At 51.5% G+C, this 19,978-nt stretch overlaps 1 protein-coding gene across 11 annotated transcripts in view; it reads right to left on the minus strand.

Annotated features, from left to right (window-relative positions):
- The window catches only part of CASZ1 (castor zinc finger 1), a 276,777-nt gene that overhangs the window by 36,477 nt on the left and 220,322 nt on the right, over positions 1 to 19,978 (minus strand). For 7 of the 11 annotated variants that reach the window (XM_053962743.1, XM_053962740.1, XM_053962738.1 and 4 more), the window contains 3 exons: positions 11,455 to 12,021; positions 3,423 to 4,263; positions 565 to 633 (listed from right to left, as the gene is read on the minus strand). In XM_053962743.1, the coding sequence (XP_053818718.1) occupies positions 565 to 633; positions 3,423 to 4,263; positions 11,455 to 12,021 (1,477 nt within the window). Of the gene's footprint in view, positions 1 to 564; positions 634 to 3,422; positions 4,264 to 11,454; positions 12,999 to 19,978 lie in introns of those variants that run through there. The other 4 variants (XR_008434567.1, XR_008434566.1, XM_053962746.1 and 1 more) reach the window with 1 other exon arrangement.

A 19,978-nucleotide genomic window follows, 5' to 3' on the forward strand; every position in this document is an offset into this window, starting at 1 on the left:
TCCTCTCAGCATCACTGTCCTGACCTAAGCGTGCCCACAGCTGTGATAAGGTGCCCTACTCTGCACCTGATTCAGTGAGGGCTTCTCAGACAAATGAGCTGCAAAATTTTTCTAGGATAAACATCCCATGTTGATACCAAGAGCTCCCTAAACTCAAGTCACTTGTGAATCTCTCCAGCCCAGATTCTCAGAACTGAGATGCTCTCTGCTTGCCTCCTGCAGACAGCAGACATGGTAGGGGAAAAAGGCAGTGGACAGAAAGAATAACAGCCAAGAGGCAGAACTCCCATTTAAATCCTGAGCTTCTTCAGTGAAGCAGTTTTCCACTATTTGTCACAAAGTCTAACAGCTCCAGGGAGCTAAGCATGCTCTTGGCGTGACTGTATAGCTCTCACAACTACTGCTCTCCCAAGCAGGGGACAGAGCAAGTACAGATGCCACAGGAAATGGAAGTGCCAATGTCTGGTTTAAACACTTGATCCAGACAAGACCTCGTCTCTCCCACCACCACTCCATCTTTCTACTCCCAGCCCTCTCCCCAGCAAAGTCAAAAGTTTTGCCTACCTGGCAATATACTTCTGGTAAATATTTACGTCTTCGCTGACGGCTGGTTTGTCAGTGGGTAATCCATTCCTAAGGAGAAACACACAGGGCAGAGATGGTTAGCAGGAACAGGGCACAGCTTAAACTCCTTGTTTCACTCACACACCACTGACAGATCAGGAGAAAGGGCCCAGGGAAGGGTACCAGCAAAGACACCTGTACGTTTAAATTCCCTCCCCTTTGCCCTTCAAATCCTGTACCTTCTTTTCCCAGGGAAACACACAGGCTGTCTATCACCCTTCCTGCATGTTCCCTCTTTGCAGGACTCAGAGCAATTTGTTGGAGAAACTGAGAAGATCAACCACAAAAACCTGTTTCTACAGAAAAAATGCCTATACAAAAAAGCCACATGCAAACACCTCTCTGAGGCACCTGGCAGTGCTGCCCTTGTGTGCACAGAAGCTTTGCCCCTGGCTCAGCTGCAGGAGAAGAGTCTCTCTGCCAGCCACGTTGTGAGCTATTGCCCATTTCCCTGTGGCCAGCAGCCCTGCTGCTCTGTGACCAGCACTGGAACAGTGGCTCCAGCCCCTGGATGGGGCTTAAAACGCCTCTTTTGTTCACAGATACCCTAAAACTCTAATAGACAGATTATGTATTTTCATCAATGAGAAAACCACCCCAACTGTCACATAAGCCTGGATAATTTTACTTCGTTAGGAAGCAGACAAAAATAACATCCTTAGTGAGTTAAGGAAGAGGGAAAATGAGATGCAGGGCCAAACTCCAGCCTACCCAAGAGATAGGGCCACTCCAATGCACCTCCAGACAGGCTGCACACCTTCTTTGTGTGCTTTGCCTGTGCCCAACCTCCACTCCTCCTCCGTGCAGCTCTGCACCCTGGTTTAAACAAGGACACTTTCACACAGAGTTCACTTGAAGGTAGACGAGTTCAGGGCAGGTTAATGGCATTGGATCTAAGAGAGTTTAAATCCATGCCAAGGGTGTATGTGCAGATGTGTGAGAGTAAAGGGTAATTCTTGCCAAGTTATTGAACCCAGTGGGGACTGGGAATGGGAAGCCACAGCCCAGATACCACAGTCAGCACTTCCTTCACCAGCACAGTTAATGGGCTGCTGGTCTTTTATCATGGAAGCCTCTATCTAGTGAGCAGCCTGAAGGAGAAGGGACCAGAGCCCATTCTGTACTGCAGTGTGTGATCAGGACAAAGGAAGTGCCAGGTTGGAGGCCATGGTCACCTCCATTCCAGCTGCAGCCCCATCATGATGCCCTGGTTGAGGAAGTCCTGTGGCCAGAGGAAGGCTCACCATGGTGCTGGCAAACCCACATCTGGCAAGAGGCAGGAAACAAGCAAGAGAAAAGGAAAACAAACTGGGGTCCCAGTGCAATACCACAGCATATAAGAGGCTTGCTTATCTTGCTTGTGCCTTTAGGCACAGCTCTAGGATGGCGACTGAGCCCCAGGCAGCTGAGTGTTCTCAAGACACTTCAGGCACAGAGTCTCGGACCAAGTCACCCATCACAACAGGGCACTGAGCCAACAGGAATATTTACATCACTGTGTTTTTAAGTAATAGGAGTCTCTGCCTGTCATCTGTGGCACGTACAGGTTCATCCTGAGCAGGATCCTGAGCATCCTGAGCAGATGCAGATGTTAATAATCCTCTGTCCTTTCCCAGACACCTTTACCATGGAGCTCTCCATCTGTCTGCAGGCAGTTGATAAACAACCATTTCACATGGAAGACAGGTATCATTACATGGCTCTGCCTTCCATGTGGGGAAACAGGGAAAGTGGGTGATACTGACTTTGCTGGGATTGCAAAGAGCATTCAAGCAAGCTCAAGGCCTCCTACGTCCACATACCAAACACAAAACAGCCTTTTTCCTCATCAGAGGACCAAGCAGTAGGGTGCATGTGATGGCACAGAGGGCAGGACAGAAGGCCCTGGACTTACTACAAATGATCCCATGGGATTCACAGCTCACAACAGCCCAGATTCTTTCAGTGAGAAACAAGTAAATCCAAACAAGTAAATCCAAGCCATGACAAGAAAGCAGAGAAGTCTCTCCCTTCCTCCCTGCTGCAGCCTGACATACATATGTATCTTTTCTACAGCTCCCACCTCTTGAAGGCACATTAAAAAGTAATCCAAGGTTTGGCAAGGCCTTCAGATACCTCCAGTCAATGGCACCACTGCAGAAACTGCTGGCAACGTATTCGCAGGAGGTTATTAGTGGTAATTGGGCTAATAAGTTTGCCCGGTCTGAGGGGTAATTGAATCACCTCTGTTTGTGTAAGCAAATTGAGAAGACACAGGCCTGGCCCCACAGAAGTAGGTATATGCCGAACTCCTATGGAAATTGATGGGAATTAGGCACCAAAATGTCTTCTGAGCTCTGGGACAAACAGAAAGCCCCATCTTGCTAACAGTAAAGTCAGCAGAGTCATGCCTTTGAGCTAAATGGAAACAAGAATCAGGTTCTCCTACAGACACATCCCAGATGCCCAGGAAACCAGAGGGAGAAGAAAATAAAGCAGTTCCAACCTTGACCTTAAGAGTGCTGACAGCACCACGTTCCCTCCTCTTTCATTTTAACATATAAACTCAGGAGCTACTGGACTCCAGAATCATGGCTATGACTGCTGATGGCAGGTCACAGCCTTAGCACAGACCAGATAAATAGAGATGTAAGGTGTAAAAGAGGAGCAGACACTTTGACAGAGAGCAAAGAGAACCATACCATGAACAATGCAGTATTTAACAGTGCAAGAACTTGGAACTGCCCACTGAACCACACACAGACTTATGGTATGATCCCCCACTAGTATTTACATAAGAAAAGTGGGAGTACACTTACTTTACTGTAGAGACTGTTCCAGTTGTGATGGAGTCTGTCTTGGAGAAAGTTGATTTCAGGTACTCAGGAGTGTTGAATGGCAATGAGATGGACTGCTCTGGCCCGGCCACAGGAGTGCTGCTGGGGGTACTGGTGAGGGAAGCAGGGGCCAGGCTGGGGACTGGAGCTTTTACTGGAGCAAGCTTCTGAATGTTCCTCACATCATACTTGGAAGGCCGGCCTACCTTGCCTGTCTTGAAGGCGATGGCTCCTCCCATATCTGGGCTTCCTTCCCCAGGCTTGAAAAGGTGCAAGTACTTGACGTTTTCTAGGTCATACTTGGAGGCCTTCTTGTAAGTGTTGCCATTTTGTGGCCTGATGCTCTCACCCGTCTTCAGCTTTTGAATGAAGAAGTCATATTTGGAGGCCCGTGACATCAGACCCTGCATCTGGGAACTGCTGGGAGAGGGCAGTGGCAGGATAGTGGCTTTGGTCTCCGTCAGCATGGAGGCATCGGGACCTGGCACGCGAATGGGCTGTGCCAGCATTGAGGACGGCTCTTTTCCCAGCTTGGAGCCCAACTCCTCAGATTTGGCTAAGTGCATGGGCCACGAGAGCTGCTCTCCAGCTTTCAGTTTGCGGATGTACTCCTCGTACTTGGAGAAGCGGGCTCGTTTGCTCATGGCATCTTCGCCGGGGAGAGAGGCAGCAGCCGCAGTGGCCTCTGAGGTAGCAGTGTTCAGCTTGTCGAAGCTGATCTTGCGGGCCAGCTCATCCCGCATGTTCTGGTCGTCATAGCCGAACATGCCCAGGAACTCGTTCATGGTGGTGGCGGCATAATCCCGCAGTGATGAAGCTTCCCCTGCAGTGAAACAGGAGAGGAGACTCACACAAGGCACTGATTTTTCTTCTTCTCCCATACCAGCTGTGGGCGGGGGGGGGGGGGGGGGGTGGAAGGAAAGGGAGAGGGGAACATGATCTACTGACGTTTGGCTCACTTGTTAGGTTTTATGACTCTTAAATTAATTTGTTTTAAAAAAAAGTAATTAATACTGGGGTAAAATAAAAAGAGTTCATCAATGCCAGGAAAATCAATTTCCTAAATGTTCTAGCCGATGGCTTTTCAGTACATTAAACAAAGTTTCATAAATGTCTGTGCACTCTTGCCTTGGCCTAATATGAAGAAAAAGTAATTTTACTGGAAGTGAGACCAATGCCAATATGCCGAGGTTTGTACAGATCTGTCCTTGTATATATTTGTGTATGGAAGGAGGTGCACAGAGGATAGATGGCAGCATGTGTAAGGGGGAAAACCCATGTGAAAATGCTGTGTGTGTTGGTGAAGAGCAAGCAGGGCTGAGAGCAGGCAGGACAGCATGGTGTGAAATGGATAAGGGAGATGGGCAAGGCAATGTATGGGGTGGAGCAGAATAGAACAGTGCAGAGAGGGAAGAAAGCAGCAGAGGTGGAGATGAATTGAGGCAGAGGGAGAGCAGCAAAGGCTGTGTGCATGAGAAACCTGGCAATGAGGAGTGTGAGAAGGAGAGGAGAAGAGAAGGCAAGACAAAGACAGGACAGTCCCCCATCACTGTTGCAGTCCTTCTCTTCCTTTTCCTTGTCAATTTTGCAAGGATTCACTCAGCTTGCTCTATTCCTTCTCAATCCCTGTAACTGAACAGCTACTACTTGCCACGTGGAAAAGGGCCACAGTCCAGTGAATGCTATGGAAATCTACAGGCAGCCTCTCAAGCAGCCAGGAACAGCTTCCAGTAACACCAGGAAAGGGGGAAGTCCACACAGGTGAAAAATAGGTAAGGAACAGCCTTCTCTCCATCAGGATTTAGACTGAGGAGAGAAAGCTGTTGTCCTGATGTGTGCTCCAGGGAGGAGGAGAAAGCCTGTGCTCTGGAGCATGGGCTGGGGAAGGGGCAGAAAGGGGTTAGTCTAACAGAGCCTGATTACAAGGAGGAAGAATGAGCAAAAGCTGTCTTTCCTTGGGTCTCTCCCTCCCTTCTTCCCTCCCCTACCCCCTCAGGCAGTTTCACAGCCCACCATGATGGGAAGAACACACATCTGGAGGTCACCCAATATCAGTGTAAAGGAGGAAATAAAGACTGCTCTGATGCGCTGGCTTGGCCTCATTTAGGCTTCAGTCTGACACAGCGCTCCTCCTCCTCTCCCTCTTGCTTTTTCCTGCAGAGTAAAGATTTACTGTGTGCAGGAGTCCTTCAAACCTCCCTCATCATCTTTACTCAACACTTGCTCTGGCTCTAATGGGCAAGCACATTCCTTCCCAGGCAGCCAGCACCGGGAGGTACACTGGCAGCAGAAGGGAAGTTCTGGGCATGGGGTCTCACTCAAACAAAGCAACACTGCCTTGAAACACAGTGGAAAAGGAAGGCATCAAGACGCTGCTACAGAACAGGTCAGTAGATCCAAAAGATTCCTAAGATGTGGGGAGTCTGACAGCCAGTGATGCCACTTGCACAGGCAGGCATGTACATGAGAGCATTTCCGCGCATGCAAGAGCCCGTCAGTGAGCACAGCCGAAGTTCAATAGCCATCAGCTCCCACAAGTCAGTTTTCACAGGACTCTATGGAGGAAAAGACTGCCTGTGATGGGCACTAAATGGGCAAGACCATGAAGGTCACATTCCTGCTCCAGGATTGCCTGGAATAGCTGTTTTACTGCAGCAGAGGTGCTGCTGCACTGGTTCCCTGTGTACGTGGTTCTGGGGGGAAGGCAATGTGAAGAACATGCCCAGAGCCTGCAAGGCAAGGGACAAAGCCACATCTGCTGGGATCTGGTTTAGCCCAAAATGACCTTCTAGTTCCAGGCACTTAAGCCCAGCATTCTGCATGGGATTTGGGATGCCTGACTCCAGAATAAACACCCTGTTAGTCACAGAATGGGTGGCAATGCTCCTGTGGTGTCAGGCTCGGGGCACAACCTCATGGGTTGGTATTAATCTTACAGGATGTTAAATGCAGAACCATTCCTCACTGGGTCCAGTAACAAGACTTTCCTGAAGGACACCTTTAACTTTCACACACAGCATATTAAAATTTTTCATTCTGCTTTAAAGCAGTTCTCCTCTTCACCTCTTTTTTTTCCCTTTTCCCCACTTCCGTTTCAGTGTAACCCAAAAAAACCCAACAAAAGAGAATGAACCCATGCTTCTGTTAAATCTGCTCTTTCTTTTTGGACCTGTTAGACAACCCCCAGCTTCCCTCATAATGCCTTGATTTCCAAGCACTGCACAGAAAAACTCTAGCCAGCCTATGTCAAGCTGCAAGGGGAAGAAGAATATCACACTGAGGATGTGATACAAAACTAAACTATTAAATGTAATTTTTGCTAGCTTTAGCCACTGTCCTGAACGCCAATGTGTCCCATCTTTGGTACCATGTGGCTATACCTCAACTGGTGTAAACAGTCAGATGCAAAATCCATGCCTATGGGAACGAGGTGGGGGGGGTGGTCCAGAACTTCTTTTGAACTTTGTGAAGTCTGAGTTCAGCTTTCACTGTCATGGATTTAATCCCCAAACCTACCTTGAATTCTGCTTTTCCTTTGTTCAGATTTGGTTCCAGATAATCACAACACCCTCCCTGATCAACAGCTTTGCTGGTGTTGTTCAATCTTTCCTCACCCACTTTTGAGACGAAGCTCTGGCCAGTTCCCACTGCTCACTGCCAGGAACTGCAGCTCTACTCATCCAGCATGAGCCCAACAAGCCCAGTACATCCCCTGAAGTTAAGACAACCTGCATTTAATTGCTCAGGCACCTAACATGAAGGACAGAGGCTCCTCCAATGGAGGCACCCTACAGAAGGGAGCTGGCTCACCACAAGGATCCTATGAGACTCAGTCACCTCACTTCACATACACTTTCAGACAATGGTGAAGAAGTAATTGATATTATCTAACTGACAGAAAACCCTCCTCATCTCCACAGACAAAAACGAAGCAGGACAACAGTTGGGAAACACTCCCTCTGAGGAGTCCTGGAAGCCACAGGAAGCATTATCCCTGTGTTTTCCTCCCCCTTCCCTGCACTGCATTTTCCTCTCCTTTCCTGTGTGATAATAAAGGGCTCCCTCTCCCCTCGCCGTTGCTCTCCATTTGTGGGCATTGCCAAAGAGCAGAGATCTGTGTGTCTCAGAGCAGCTATCATATCACAAAGGATCCGAAGCTAGCAAAAAAAGGCGCTAAAAATAGCCTGCAGCAGCACACTATATATGGAAGGAAAAGCAAAACAGCCCAAATGGAGCGCAAGGTCTGGATACTGGGGGATGGGACATCCCAGCCAGGGCTCTGTCCTTTATTCTGCTTGGGAGGGAAGATATGTAGACCTGGGGGATACAGGATGATGAGCAAGAAACTGGCACTTGGCATGTATGCTCTCCTAAGTGGAGTCTCCCCAGGAAATTAGGAAAACTCTCCTGGTTGAAAACAGGGCCAATGAATATTCCAAGAGACTTAGCCAAGAAGCTAAGAAAAGAAAGGCAGATCCAAAAGCTTGCACGGGGGAAGCTCCTACTCCGACTGCTTTAGCCCACTATGTAACAGACAAAGTGAAGAACATGTGTAGGAAAATCTGCCTGGGTATGTGTGCGTCAGTGAGCGATTGTGGAAAGGGATCTGTGTCAGAGACCGCACTGAGAAATCTCATTGCTATATATAAATGTGCACAGAGAAGCATGGGCCAGTCAGTGGGCAAGACAGGGTGCCTGAATGAATGAACAAATATATCTGCACATCCAAATCAGCTTCTGACACCCATCTCCTGACAGACACCAGCTTTGTGACTCCTGAGTGTGCTTCCCAGGTGGACCAGGGAGGAGGCACGCAGGGCAAGACCGAGCACCGACTCCTTAGTCCTGTTTTTCCCAGGGGAGGCTGGAAGAGAAACTCCATCTTGTTTCAAAGCATGAGGCTTGAATAGCATTGACCGAGTCTCTGTGAACTTCTGCCCAATGCACAACTGGCCTTCCTGTCAGCCTGGAAGGACACAAAGGTGGCCAGGATTTGGCAATGGACCACGAGAGGTACTGGTGGAAGACATGGGCACTGGCTGAATCCCCAGAAAGTGGACAACGTGTGTACACACCAGGACCCTTGGAAGCAGGAACCCTTCTCATCCCCATATAATTAGGATCACTTTTCCCACTGACCAAGAAAGCCTGTTAGATGTAGGATTTGGTTTTGTGTTTGGCTCCTGCTTTTCACACGAATTTCTAGCTGAGGCAAGTATGGGCTCAATTTTAAACACTGCTCAGCACTGTCAGCTCTGTACCCTCTATTCTCATAGGGAGCAAGTGGTGCTCAGACTTTTCAAATCAAGGTTTCTGTGATGACTCCCCCAAAGCCACTTTGACTGGGAGGGCAGAGCTGTATTCCTTTCCTTTCATCTGACTCCTGCAACCCCCCAACTCCTACAGAAAAAATTCCTCCTTTTTGACAGACGAAGTTCCAAATCTCACTGGAATAAGTTTAGATCACACTCACTAACATCAGGTCTTGAGAAGACTCGGTGATGAACAGCTGAAAATTCATTTCCTGAACACTGACAGAAAAAGTAAAGGAAAATAACTTTGTCCTTTCCAAATCAAGGGATGTTTCTTGTGCTTTCAGGAAAATGTTGCAAATGACATTTATAACAAGGTTCTTGAAGCAGACGCTCAAGACACAGCAGCATGTCTGTTTGCAAGTCAAATCCCACATGGTTCTATATGTAAACTGGATGCCTCATGTGCCATTACCTGCCTTAGACATAAATGAAGCTTCAGCTCCCCCACCCTCCTCGAACAGTTACCCATTTTTGCATAATCCTTTGACAATACAGCCCTGCAAAGGTATTTTACTTAAATCTCTTCCCCCAGTGAGAAACCTCAGCTTCTTTTCATTTTCCCTAGTTTGGGAACGTTTTATTTACATTTAAGTTCCCCTCCTTTTAGTTTTCATAGCAAATAAAAGCTGCAAATGGTGAGGTGGGGTGGAGTGGTGTGAATTAAAACAAACTAAACCAGAGTCCAGGCACAATCACCTTGTGTCTGGGAACGACAAGGGCTTTCCTATCAAAGGAAACTGAAGGTCACACTTTCCCTCATTGATCTTGCAATGTTTGTTAATTACTCTGTCACTGATGTGGCGAAGGATAATTAAACAGCTCTGTTTATATCTTATATGCATAATTATGTGCGCTGCCGCTGAACTCGTGAAGACTAGAGAATGTGCCTCTCCAGAAGGGGAACGGACAGACGGAGATGAGTTTCAGCTGCATTATTAACAGGAGGAGGAAAACATGCGCGCACACAAAAGGAGGAAAGTTTGATGGATTCACAAAGTGCTGAGATCAGGGGAGGGGTGTGTGCAGGTGGAGCAGATTAGGGGAAGATCTTTCAATTACAGATCCAGCCCAGCTGAGTGACAAATGGGGAGGGAGCTGCTCTGCTAACGGAGAGAATTCAATTCACCCAAAGCTTTTATCAAGGCTTAGCACTCATACCCCCCCCTTCAAATCAACCTGGGGGAAACCTGGGTATCAGAAAGGGAGCAAGAAAGTCATCTGAGGCTTTCCCCAACATCTCTTGTTGAACTCAGCTTTTCAATGAACCACAAAAATGAAGCAATCTGAAAATAGGAAACACACAGCCAGAGGAAGAACACACGAGATGGTGGGGGAAACTTTGGTTTGGGAGCGGCATTTTCACCAGCTCGATCCCAAGCTCAGGGTGGGTAAAGCTCGAGGACTGAGCCCCTCATGAGAGGAGACAACACCACGACAGAGCATCGCCTCAGCCCCTCCACCCGGCCGAGGGACCACAAAGCAGCAAGAAGGGATTGCGACATTCAGTGTGGGGTGGCTTTCTAGGGGCTCTCTGGAGACCATCCTAGCCTTGCCCTGGCTCAGTTCAGCCTCCCGCAGGCTCCCCCCGATCCGGTCCAGTCCCTGGAGGAACACCTCGGCGGCCATTCCTTCCAGAACCTTTATCCCAGCAACTGCTCCCATCCCGTGCGGTCCGGTCCCGCCGAGGTGTGGGGCAGCCCCGCAGGTGGGGCCGGGGCCGCCCGTCCGTGCCCCGGGGCCGCCCGTCCATTCCCCGGGGCCGCCCGTCCGTGCCCCGGGGCCGCCCGTCCATTCCCCGGGGCCGCCCGTCCGTGCCCCGGGGCCGCCCGTCCATTCCCCGGGGCCGCCCGTCCGTGCCCCGGGGCCGCCCGTCCGTGCCCCGGGGCCGCCCGTCCATTCCCCGGGGCCGCCCGTCCGTGCCCCGGGGCCGCCCGTCCGTTCCCGGGGCCGCCCGTCCATTCCCCGGGCCGCCCGTCCATTCCCCGGGGCCGCCCGTCCGTGCCCCGGGGCCGCCCGTCCGTTCCCGGGGCCGCCCGTCCGTTCCCGGGGCCGCCCGTCCATTCCCCGGGCCGCCCGTCCATTCCCCGGGGCCGCCCGTCCGTTCCCGGGGCCGCCCGTCCGTTCCCGGGGCCGCGCTCGCCCACCCGAGGTCCCGCAGGTCGGGGCTCGGCACCAGGCCTCGGGAGCTGCGGAAGACGCAGCCCTGCCAGAGTTCCTGGCCCTCTCCCAGCTCGGGCCTTCCACGGCCAGTAATTACCGATCAAGGTGCCACGTGTGGCCATGAGTGTGGTAAGATAGCCCAGCCAGCCTGTGTGTGGACACCCTGCAGGATCCACCTGGGATTTGTCACAAGACAAATCTCTGCATCTCTTACTTTCACGGGAATAAAAGACCAGGAAACCAGCACCCACCCCAGCCACGGCCATCTGAGTGGTGTGAAGGAGTCTGGAGGGTGAGATTTGCCCTACCCAGGGATTTATGGTCTGGAAAGAACTATCCAGCCACATCCACCCCCACACCACCCTTCTTGGGAAGGGGAAGCTAAGCCAGAGGCAAACTCTTATGGTCCCAAGAGCAAAAGGCTTCTGCAAGGGGATCAGGGCTCTCACGCTTCCCCTTGGCTGCAAGTGCTGCAGGACGAAGAAAATGTAACTCTGAAGCTGCCCTGTGTCAGGAAATGGAGGGGACAGAGGGCTTACCTGAGGTGGTTCCTGCCCCCAGCTTGGAGCCTGGTTCGCCACTGGAGGACCGGTAGGCATCGTCCTTTGCTGGCCCATCTGAATCCCTGTCATCTAAGAAGTTGCCATCCTGTGAGCCCCTCAGAGCGTCTGCCTCGTCCCCGTTATCTTCCTCGTCGCTGCAGCCCTTGGGCTGCACCATGTAAACCCCTTCAGGGGGCACCTCTGTGCTCTCAGTGCCCTTACATTCCTTGCCCTCTGCTCGCCCCAGCAAGGGCTCCTCATTGTACTCCCCGTTCACCCACTTCTCGATCACCTCCCTCCTTTTGTCCTCCTCGATCTTCTGCACGCAGCTGAGTCCATCTGAAAACTCTGTCCCCAACTCTTTGGTCCCAGGCTGGGGCAGGTCCTTGTTGCTGCTCTCCTGCTGTGGCCCCTTGTCCGCACGTGCCTGCTCAGCTCCCCCGTGGTCGAAGATGACTTGGCGGCTCAGCTTGGCACAGATGGCATTTAGCTTCAGGCCGCCTTTGCGCTTGGCAGCCATTGCGGGTTTTCCTGAGGCTGCGTCAGTGCATATAGTTCTTTCAGCTGGGAAGAGAGAGGAGAAAGAAGCAAGGAAGGGCATTAGTGGCATCAGACAACTTGAACCCAAACAGCAAAAGTGATGGTGCCAACCCAATGGGCTTTCAGGCATGGCCAGTCTCATCCTTGGAAAGGTGGAGCTACTATGTGCTTCCTAAGCTCTGAGTGGAAGCCCAGCCAGAAGAGCATGGTGAGAAGCATCCTCTGAATCTGCTGGGACCAAAATAATGCCACTGGCCACAAGAAAGAGGCACTTACTTGTGCTGGGACAGAACTGGGCTTTAAAGACCCCAAACATCTCAGGCAGGTGAGCACAGCACCAACCTTTGTTCCTGGCTGAGGCAGGATACGAGTTTGTTAAAAGCCCGGATTGCCCTCTCCTTAAGACTGCAGCACCACCTGCTTTGGGTCCCCAGCTCTATCCCAGATGTAGTGGGTGCCAAAACCACACCAGCCAGCGACTGCACCCAAGCATCTCTACCAAGGACCACAGCTTCCCAAGCCTAACCCTATGGACAGTGCAGAATTCACCTGAAAGAGTTTGTGCACAGTCTCAGAGAAGAGAACCAGTACACACCTACAAGAACCAGTACGGAGGACAGGAGCCCTGGCAAAGTGTGTGTGCTGGAGCACCACAACTAGACTGGTGTGTCACAGTAGTATGGAGAAAATCGCTGTGGGCTGGTACTGGCTGATCAGGCCTCTTTGCCTGCTCACTCTCGCACACAGGAAATTCTGCTCTCATACTTCCCAGCACAATCAGCTAATTAGTGTGAGTTTGTTATTTTAATGTAGTTTATTCATATGTGACAGCTAGTAAAGGAGGGGTGAGAGAAGGTGGGGGAGAGGGGAAGAAGGTAAGGTCTTAACTTCAAGGTCACGGAGAATCTTGAACTAAATGGTCTCTATCAGAGTCACTTGCATAATTATTGCACCAACAATTAACAAGGTTCAATCCCAAGTAAAAGCAAAATAATTATTCTAAAGCAGCTGCATTGTCTCATTTCTCTCTTTATTTCTGATACCTCTGAGAGATGCCCAGACTAAGCAGGGTTAAAGGGCGGAAGGCTGCAGTGGGCACACAGCCTGGCTCTTCTGAGCAGAGCTAAGGCAGTCCCTGCCCTGCATTCTGGGGCTCAGGAAGAGCACTCAATAAAACACTTGCTGGTCACACATGCCACAAGAGTTACTGTGGGGATATGGCTGGAGGTGGAGGTCCCTCCAAAATGGGGTCTTGGATTTTACATTGTCCTGAAAGAGGGGCCAGTCACATGTAGAGCGAACAGAACATGTCTCCAGACCTCAAATTATGAGAACGGGTTCTTCTACTGCACAGGACTCCCTCGTGGCAGCTCAGCTCACACCTCCCTGTCACCAGCACAGAGGTGCTGCTCCACAGAAGCACAGTGAGATTAATCAGACCCCTTACAATGCACCCAGAAGCCACCGTGACAGCCCCTAATCCCATAACATGACAGCCCAATACAAACAGACTGAAACTTTAGACCTGCTGTCCAACAGCCAGAGAGTGGCTGCTTAGCATAAACTTCTGACAGCTTCAGACACGCTTCCCTGTCAAGGACTGCAAGAAAAATAACCCCCCGACAAATATATCAGCCCCCCACACAAAAGGAGGCAAAATGTACTCCTCCACTTTCCAAACGCACCCCCTGGCACTAACACCTACGTGCAATCATGCTTTCAGGAAGGGAAAGCACACGATGCTCCCAAACACGTACCTCCCCATCTAGAAATTACAGCTGTTCAAAGAGCTGTGTGTATGCGCTGGCACACTCTGTAAACAGAGTCCTACATGTACAGGTTAAGAAGTCCCATCTCCCCAAAATACATTCCTGTGCCTTCCCCCACACATTCCTTTTTTCACACATTCCCCAACACAAGCCTGCAGCCCTCGCACATACAGATGGGCACAGGCAGATGCCTATGAAGCTGCAAGTCTTTATTTGCTGGCATCTTCCCTTCCAATTGCATTTCCACTATTTAGGGCACAAAGTGAAGGCTGATCCTATGTCCAGTTGGTACCACAGAGGGAATCTCAGGAGGCTGCTGTGAGCTCCAAGTGGAGCCTGGCCAGGACACCTACAGCTCATGCCTGTGGGCTCAGGCCAAGGGCCAGGAGAGCCCCGTTGGCTGCAGGTGGCTGGGACAGAGCCTCCATGTGGTGCCTGCCTGGGGCCAGGGCACTGGGTCAGCATGGAATCACCGGCCTCTCTCCCAAACACTGCCTGGTGATTCCCTGTCCATGTTCTCACGACAGCCAGCCCTACTTAACTGGTGAGATCAGCACTGCTCGCAGCTGGAGATAACTGGGAGGCAGACATTCGGCAGCCCAAATCCTCACTGCCCTACCCCTTTCTGCCAGGAAGGCAGATCCCATTATTCTGGTCTGGAGGTGAGCAGCCAAGTGTGTGCACCAGCTGGCAAATGAATATATAAATATTTATTCAAAGGAAAAGAGGAACAGACGTTCCTGAGGCTGCACTTGCCGCGTATGCAGCAATTCAGGGAGCCTGCAACTTGTCTTCCATTCCTGCTCTGCGTCCTTCCATCTCACACACCCTGGCTTTGCCCCTCTACCTCTCCAGCTTCTGCCCCCCAGCTCCTGCCCTGCCCCTTGGCATCTTTCCTTTCCCTTCTTTTGTTTGGGATTTTTTCTCTTCAACTTTTTGAGAATCTTTCCCTAAAGTTTAAGCTTAAAATAAAGCAAGTTCTGAAAACATGCCACTTCCCTGATCTATAGAACAAACCCTTGCAGAGACCTTCCTGGAATGAGATTTGCTCTGAAATACCAGGGCTCTGTATCTCACCTATTCCAATATAGGTGTAAATCAGAACTTCCAGCTTCTCTTGCCAACCTTGCAACCACATCTCTCCAAGTCTAGACACATTTTATCTTTTCATTCCCTTACTTCCTTGTCTATGGAATGGGAGGGACATTCCTGTTTCCTTCTTTTAAGCTGTCAAGTCCATGAACAGAAGGGAAACCCTTCTTACAGAGAAATGCTGAACATGAGCCGCAGGTTGGAGGAGACCAGAGCATCCGTGTTTCATTCTCTTGGGCAGAGGGAGAGAAGCTGAGCTGCTGGATGAGGGATCTTTGTATCTGCCCAAGGTCGGGACTGCCAGATCCCAGAAGCCAGGCAGAGGCACTCTCCCCCCAGGCCGAGCTCCCCACCCCAAATCACTGTTTAAAGATTCCAGGCTAAGTAAACATCCCCCTTCATTTTCTTCGTCTAAATAGAAATGTTTTGATTTCACATCAATCTAAGGAAGCCATTTATAACCTGATCCTGTCACACGGACTTTTCATCTCTGCCCGGGACAAACTCTCCCACAAGCTCTATTTACACTGAGCACTTCCTCTGAAAACAATGCCACCGGGAATTTACTCCTCTTTCCCCCTCTCCACACCCTTCGAGGAGACACAGGCTCTTCCCCCCTCTGTACCCATCGCCGTGGCATCTTGATGGCAATCCTCGCTTTGTAGGAAAGGTAGATCTTGCTACAACCAGGGCTGGTGGACATAGCTCACCATTTCGCTGCCCTGCCAGCCCAGGCTGCTGCCCCTGCTTCACCCCCTGCCCTGGGTGCCCATGTGCTGCCAGCACCTCACATGCAGACCCTGGCTCTCTCCCTCCATGCAGCCCTGCAACAGCACCGGCTCACCCATCAGCTCCACAGTGCGGTGCTGCAAAGCTGGGCACGGCTTAGTGCTGCCTCCCCCGAGGGAGAAAATGGGCTCGGGGGGGACACACGGTGTGCAGGAACAAAAAGATCTGCAGCCTGGACAGAAACGGGCCATCCCAGCTAAGGGGCAAACTGCTACACAGATTAAGTGTGGCTTTGCAGGGAGAGGAGGAGAGAGCCAAGCCTGGCTTTAGCATGGGGTTAATGAAAACACACCCTGGCAGAGGGGAGGAAGGGTCCCAGCTGGAGAAAAGAGCGTATGGGAGCTGGATGAACCAGCTGGCATGGGTGGAGGGTAACAGCAGGAGCTCACTGCTGTGGGAAGAGCCAGGGTGCAGGGCAGACCCCTGCCCCTGGGGCAGGAGGGCCTGTTCTGGGGGGAGAGGGTGCTGGCTGGGGAGGGACAGCGTTGTCACTTCAGAAGGCCGGGTACGTCGAACAGATGGAGCTTTCATATTCCTATTGAAGAGTTTTAAACCCAGCTGAGCAGCTCCGTTCAGGAGGGAGGTCCCACTGCCAGCTTTCCAGGAGCTGCAAGCTCTCATTCGATTAATTATTAACAGCATTATTTGGGGCGGGGAGGGGGAAGAAAGGAGGGCTGACATGCATGCACAGTCCTTTTCTTTTTTAACCACTGTGCTGCAAACTCGACTGGAGAGACTCCAGTCTGCCCAGTAGTCCCAAACAGGGAGGGCAGCATGGCTCGCTGAGGTGGGAGGTGAGGATGCTGCACACTGGAGCCTCTTCACACTTGAGCTGCAGTCCCTAAAATGGAGCCAAACCTTCACAGCAGAAGGCCAGTGGAGCATTGGGAACATGCTTCTCAGGAGCAATGCCCTGACACTGCCCAGCCACATGCTGGGAGAAGACAGGGAAGGCAGCCAAATGCTCAGCCCCTACCAGAAAGCATTTTCCCTCCAGCATGAAGACCTGTGTATTATCCTAGGCAGGGCCAGGGCAAAGGCAGAACATCCCAGGCATGGCCCACAATGTCTGAGAGTGGATTTAGTGCATATTCTCCCCTCTTCAGTTTATCAATAAAACATTTTATTGCTTTTAGCCCAGGAAATGACCTTGGATTAGTGGATACTGTCTGTTCTGGCTGACCTTGGGGAGTTCACAAAGGCTCTTTAACAATGTCCTCTGCCCTGGAAGCATGGATCCTGCCTGTGCTTGTCTGCAAGGAGCTGGGGAAAGCCCTCGGTGCGAGAGTCAGACGTGACAGGCTCCAGCTCAGCACTGGGCAGGCAGGAGAAGGAGAATCAAAGACGTGGGAGGAGAAACGAAGTGAGCAGCCAGGGTGTCCTTACCCAGGAGCTGCCAGCTTCACTCCCTGCTTTCCCACAGCCATGAGGGCTCTCCCCACACACCCCATCTATAAACCGGGGAGGAAAGGCTGGGGACTCTGCTCTGGTCCCCACAGTCAGTGCCTGCCAGAGCATATCTGCCTGCAGTCCTCACTGCTTGACTTTCTCCTGCCCACCACAGTGGCATTTATGGGCCCACAAGGGTCTACTTTTCTCCCTATTTGCAGCTCCCGGAGAGCTGAACCCTGGCTCAGCTCTGGCCTAAAGGGGCAGAGAGCAGTGCCAGTTCCCTTCAGCAAGCCCATTTGCTTCCCTTTGCTCAACCTCAGCTGCAGAGTTCAGCTGTGACTTCCTGGTGACAGTGCAGGGCAGGCACTGGGCAGTGAGTGACAGGATGCCCAGAGAGCAGGGGAAGCCATGGGGTCCAGGGATCCTGGTGCCCTGCACTGGGGCTGGCAGCCCGTTGGGCTGCTCCTGTTTCTCACCTGGCCATTTGGCTGCTCCTGTGCTGCTGATGGGGTTTCTCTGGGAGAAGAGCTTATGAACACAAGGGAGCCCCTCATTTACCCAAACAGAAAACAGCCACAGCATCTCTGAGCAGTGTGTGTTTTCTGTGCAGGAGGGTAGTTCTGAAAGGAGGGAATGGGACAGGAGAAACCAGAAGGAATATTCCTCCTCAGGGGAACAGACACTACAAGTGAAGAGTGGTGAGTGCTGAGCTCTAAGTCAGGGCCAGGTCCCTGCGTGCCACAGGGCACAAACAGCCCACCCCCTTAGGCCACCCCCCCACTGCCCTCTCCCGTCAACATAAAAGCCTCCCCTTTTTAGCCATGTCCTCTCCCGGTGTCCCCTGGTACTGGATGCAGAAGATCCCCAGCCTCTCCTGCAAACATCTCAGTGCTGCCCACAGAGAGAACACCTCCTGGAATGCAGACAGGCAGGCAGGACCCCCTCCTCAGTGCCTGCTCCCAGCCCCCAGGTGCCCGTCTCCTCCAGTCGCATCCTCCTGAAGAGCAAGCCCTAAAGTGTTAACGGCGATTGGTGAAATGGCACAGCAGATTGCTACAATAAATAATTTACTGATATTTATAAATATTCAAATCAGCAAGCTTCAGAAATTGAAAGGGGGGGACTCAGTTGACGGGGAGGAGGGATGTTTAGTGAGGGGAGGGGGGTCTGACATTAATTCCCAGGCTCTCCAAATTCACTCGAGAACTGTTTCTCATTTCAAACAAATATTAAATCTTTTGGTGTCAAGCCTCCAAAAATAAAATATCAAAGAGAAAGTCTCCACCCCCTTGGTGGCCGATGCCTTGTCTGCCACGACTCTGGGTGCCCTGGGTGGCCCTGTCCTCTCAAACAGCCACTTATTGGGGGAATGGTGGCAGCCTGCACTGGCCAGGGGCAGGCTCTAGCAGGAGCTCGCACACCCCCACCTGTAATCCAGCCCACCACAGCACCAACCATCACCCAAGACAGGAATTCCCATCATTATTATTGTCTATAAGCCCTTGCCTTCATCTTCCAGGAGGTTTTCTAAATCCCACTGGGAAGAAAGGGCTTCATGTTGGTGCAATGAAGATGGAATCAGGACTCTCGGCTCCACTTAGGAACACGGCTTTGTGACAGAAACAGAACAGGAGGTGAAGCTTTCACTCCTTGCCTCTGGAGTAGAATTTGGTTTTGGTGAATCAAGCTGGGGATTAAGAGCCAGAAGTGCTGGCTTCCAGCCTGGTTTCCAACCACAGTGTAGCCAGCCATCAGTCTCCCCAGCTTTCTGTGCCATAAGTTTCCCCATGCAGGGGAGGGGAATGAGGACAATTACCCACCAGTGAGCCTTACCCCGTGCTTTGGGGTCTCTGTATCAGCACTCTGTGTCACTGCGCTGGATTGTTACAGTCTTTTCCACCTCTGAGCATCCTCTGACCCCTCAGATGGCCAAGGGAGATGATCCCATGTTTTCCCCTGGACCACCCCATTGGTAACACAAGGCTCCAGCATGGGGTGAACTTCCCCCAGATGAGTAATGGCTTTTCTAATGCACGGGCAGGCTGTCAGCTTCCCTACTCCCAGTGTTTTATGGGTTTAACTGAACGGCTCTGAACTCCCTAGTAAGAAATAAAGTTATCCCTCAGCGTCCCTTCTAAACATTTCACTCAGTGCAAACGGTGTTTAAGAAAAATGAGGACATATTTCTTCTTAAGGATGCAGTATCCCCCTTCAGAGGCCTAATTTATGCCATATATCACTGGCCAGGGAGAGAACGGCAGTGCAGACCTCACACTAGGAGTGAGCTGGCCCCAGCACAGCCGCTCCTGCTGCAATGGTGCAATGGGCTGCAACTCAAAAAGTCCTCCAGAGTCTGCAGAATCCCTGCTGAAGAGCCGAGCTGGCTGGCAGGCAGCAGAGCAGGATGGACACCTTCGTGCTCAGCACTGTGCTGCCTCCTCGGCTGCCGCATCCTGCCGCAAGCACCTCCTCACCTGCCCCGCCACAGCCCAGGGCAGCGCCCTTGTCCCCTCGGTGGCTGAACGGGGACAACCTCCCCGGCCCCTCTGCCTCACCCCCCAGGCTCCTCTGACACTCTCACCCACCACTGACCTGCTCCACCAGCTCTTCACAGGCATTTGGCACAGCTGGTGGGGAAAGTGGTTCAACTTCGAGCAAGGACAGGACTAATCCTTCCTCACAGCTCTTTAGTAACACACGCCTGAACCTTTTCCTAGGCAGACCTCAAAAATTACTCTAAATGTGCTTTGATCTTGTCTACCCCCAGCTTCCTCACTGAGAGAGCCACTCAGGGTCTGCTTCTCACCCAAATGCCAAGGCAAAGCTCCTCATCTCTGCCCTTGCCTTTTGCCTTGCTCTGCACTCCTGTGCCCTGGAACCTCCAAAGGACAAAAAAAGAATGCATTTCTGCATACAAGTAACACAGGAAGCTTCTACAA

This window comes from Vidua chalybeata, chromosome 22 (assembly GCF_026979565.1).
Source record: "Vidua chalybeata isolate OUT-0048 chromosome 22, bVidCha1 merged haplotype, whole genome shotgun sequence".
NCBI classification, from domain to species: domain Eukaryota; kingdom Metazoa; phylum Chordata; class Aves; order Passeriformes; family Viduidae; genus Vidua; species Vidua chalybeata.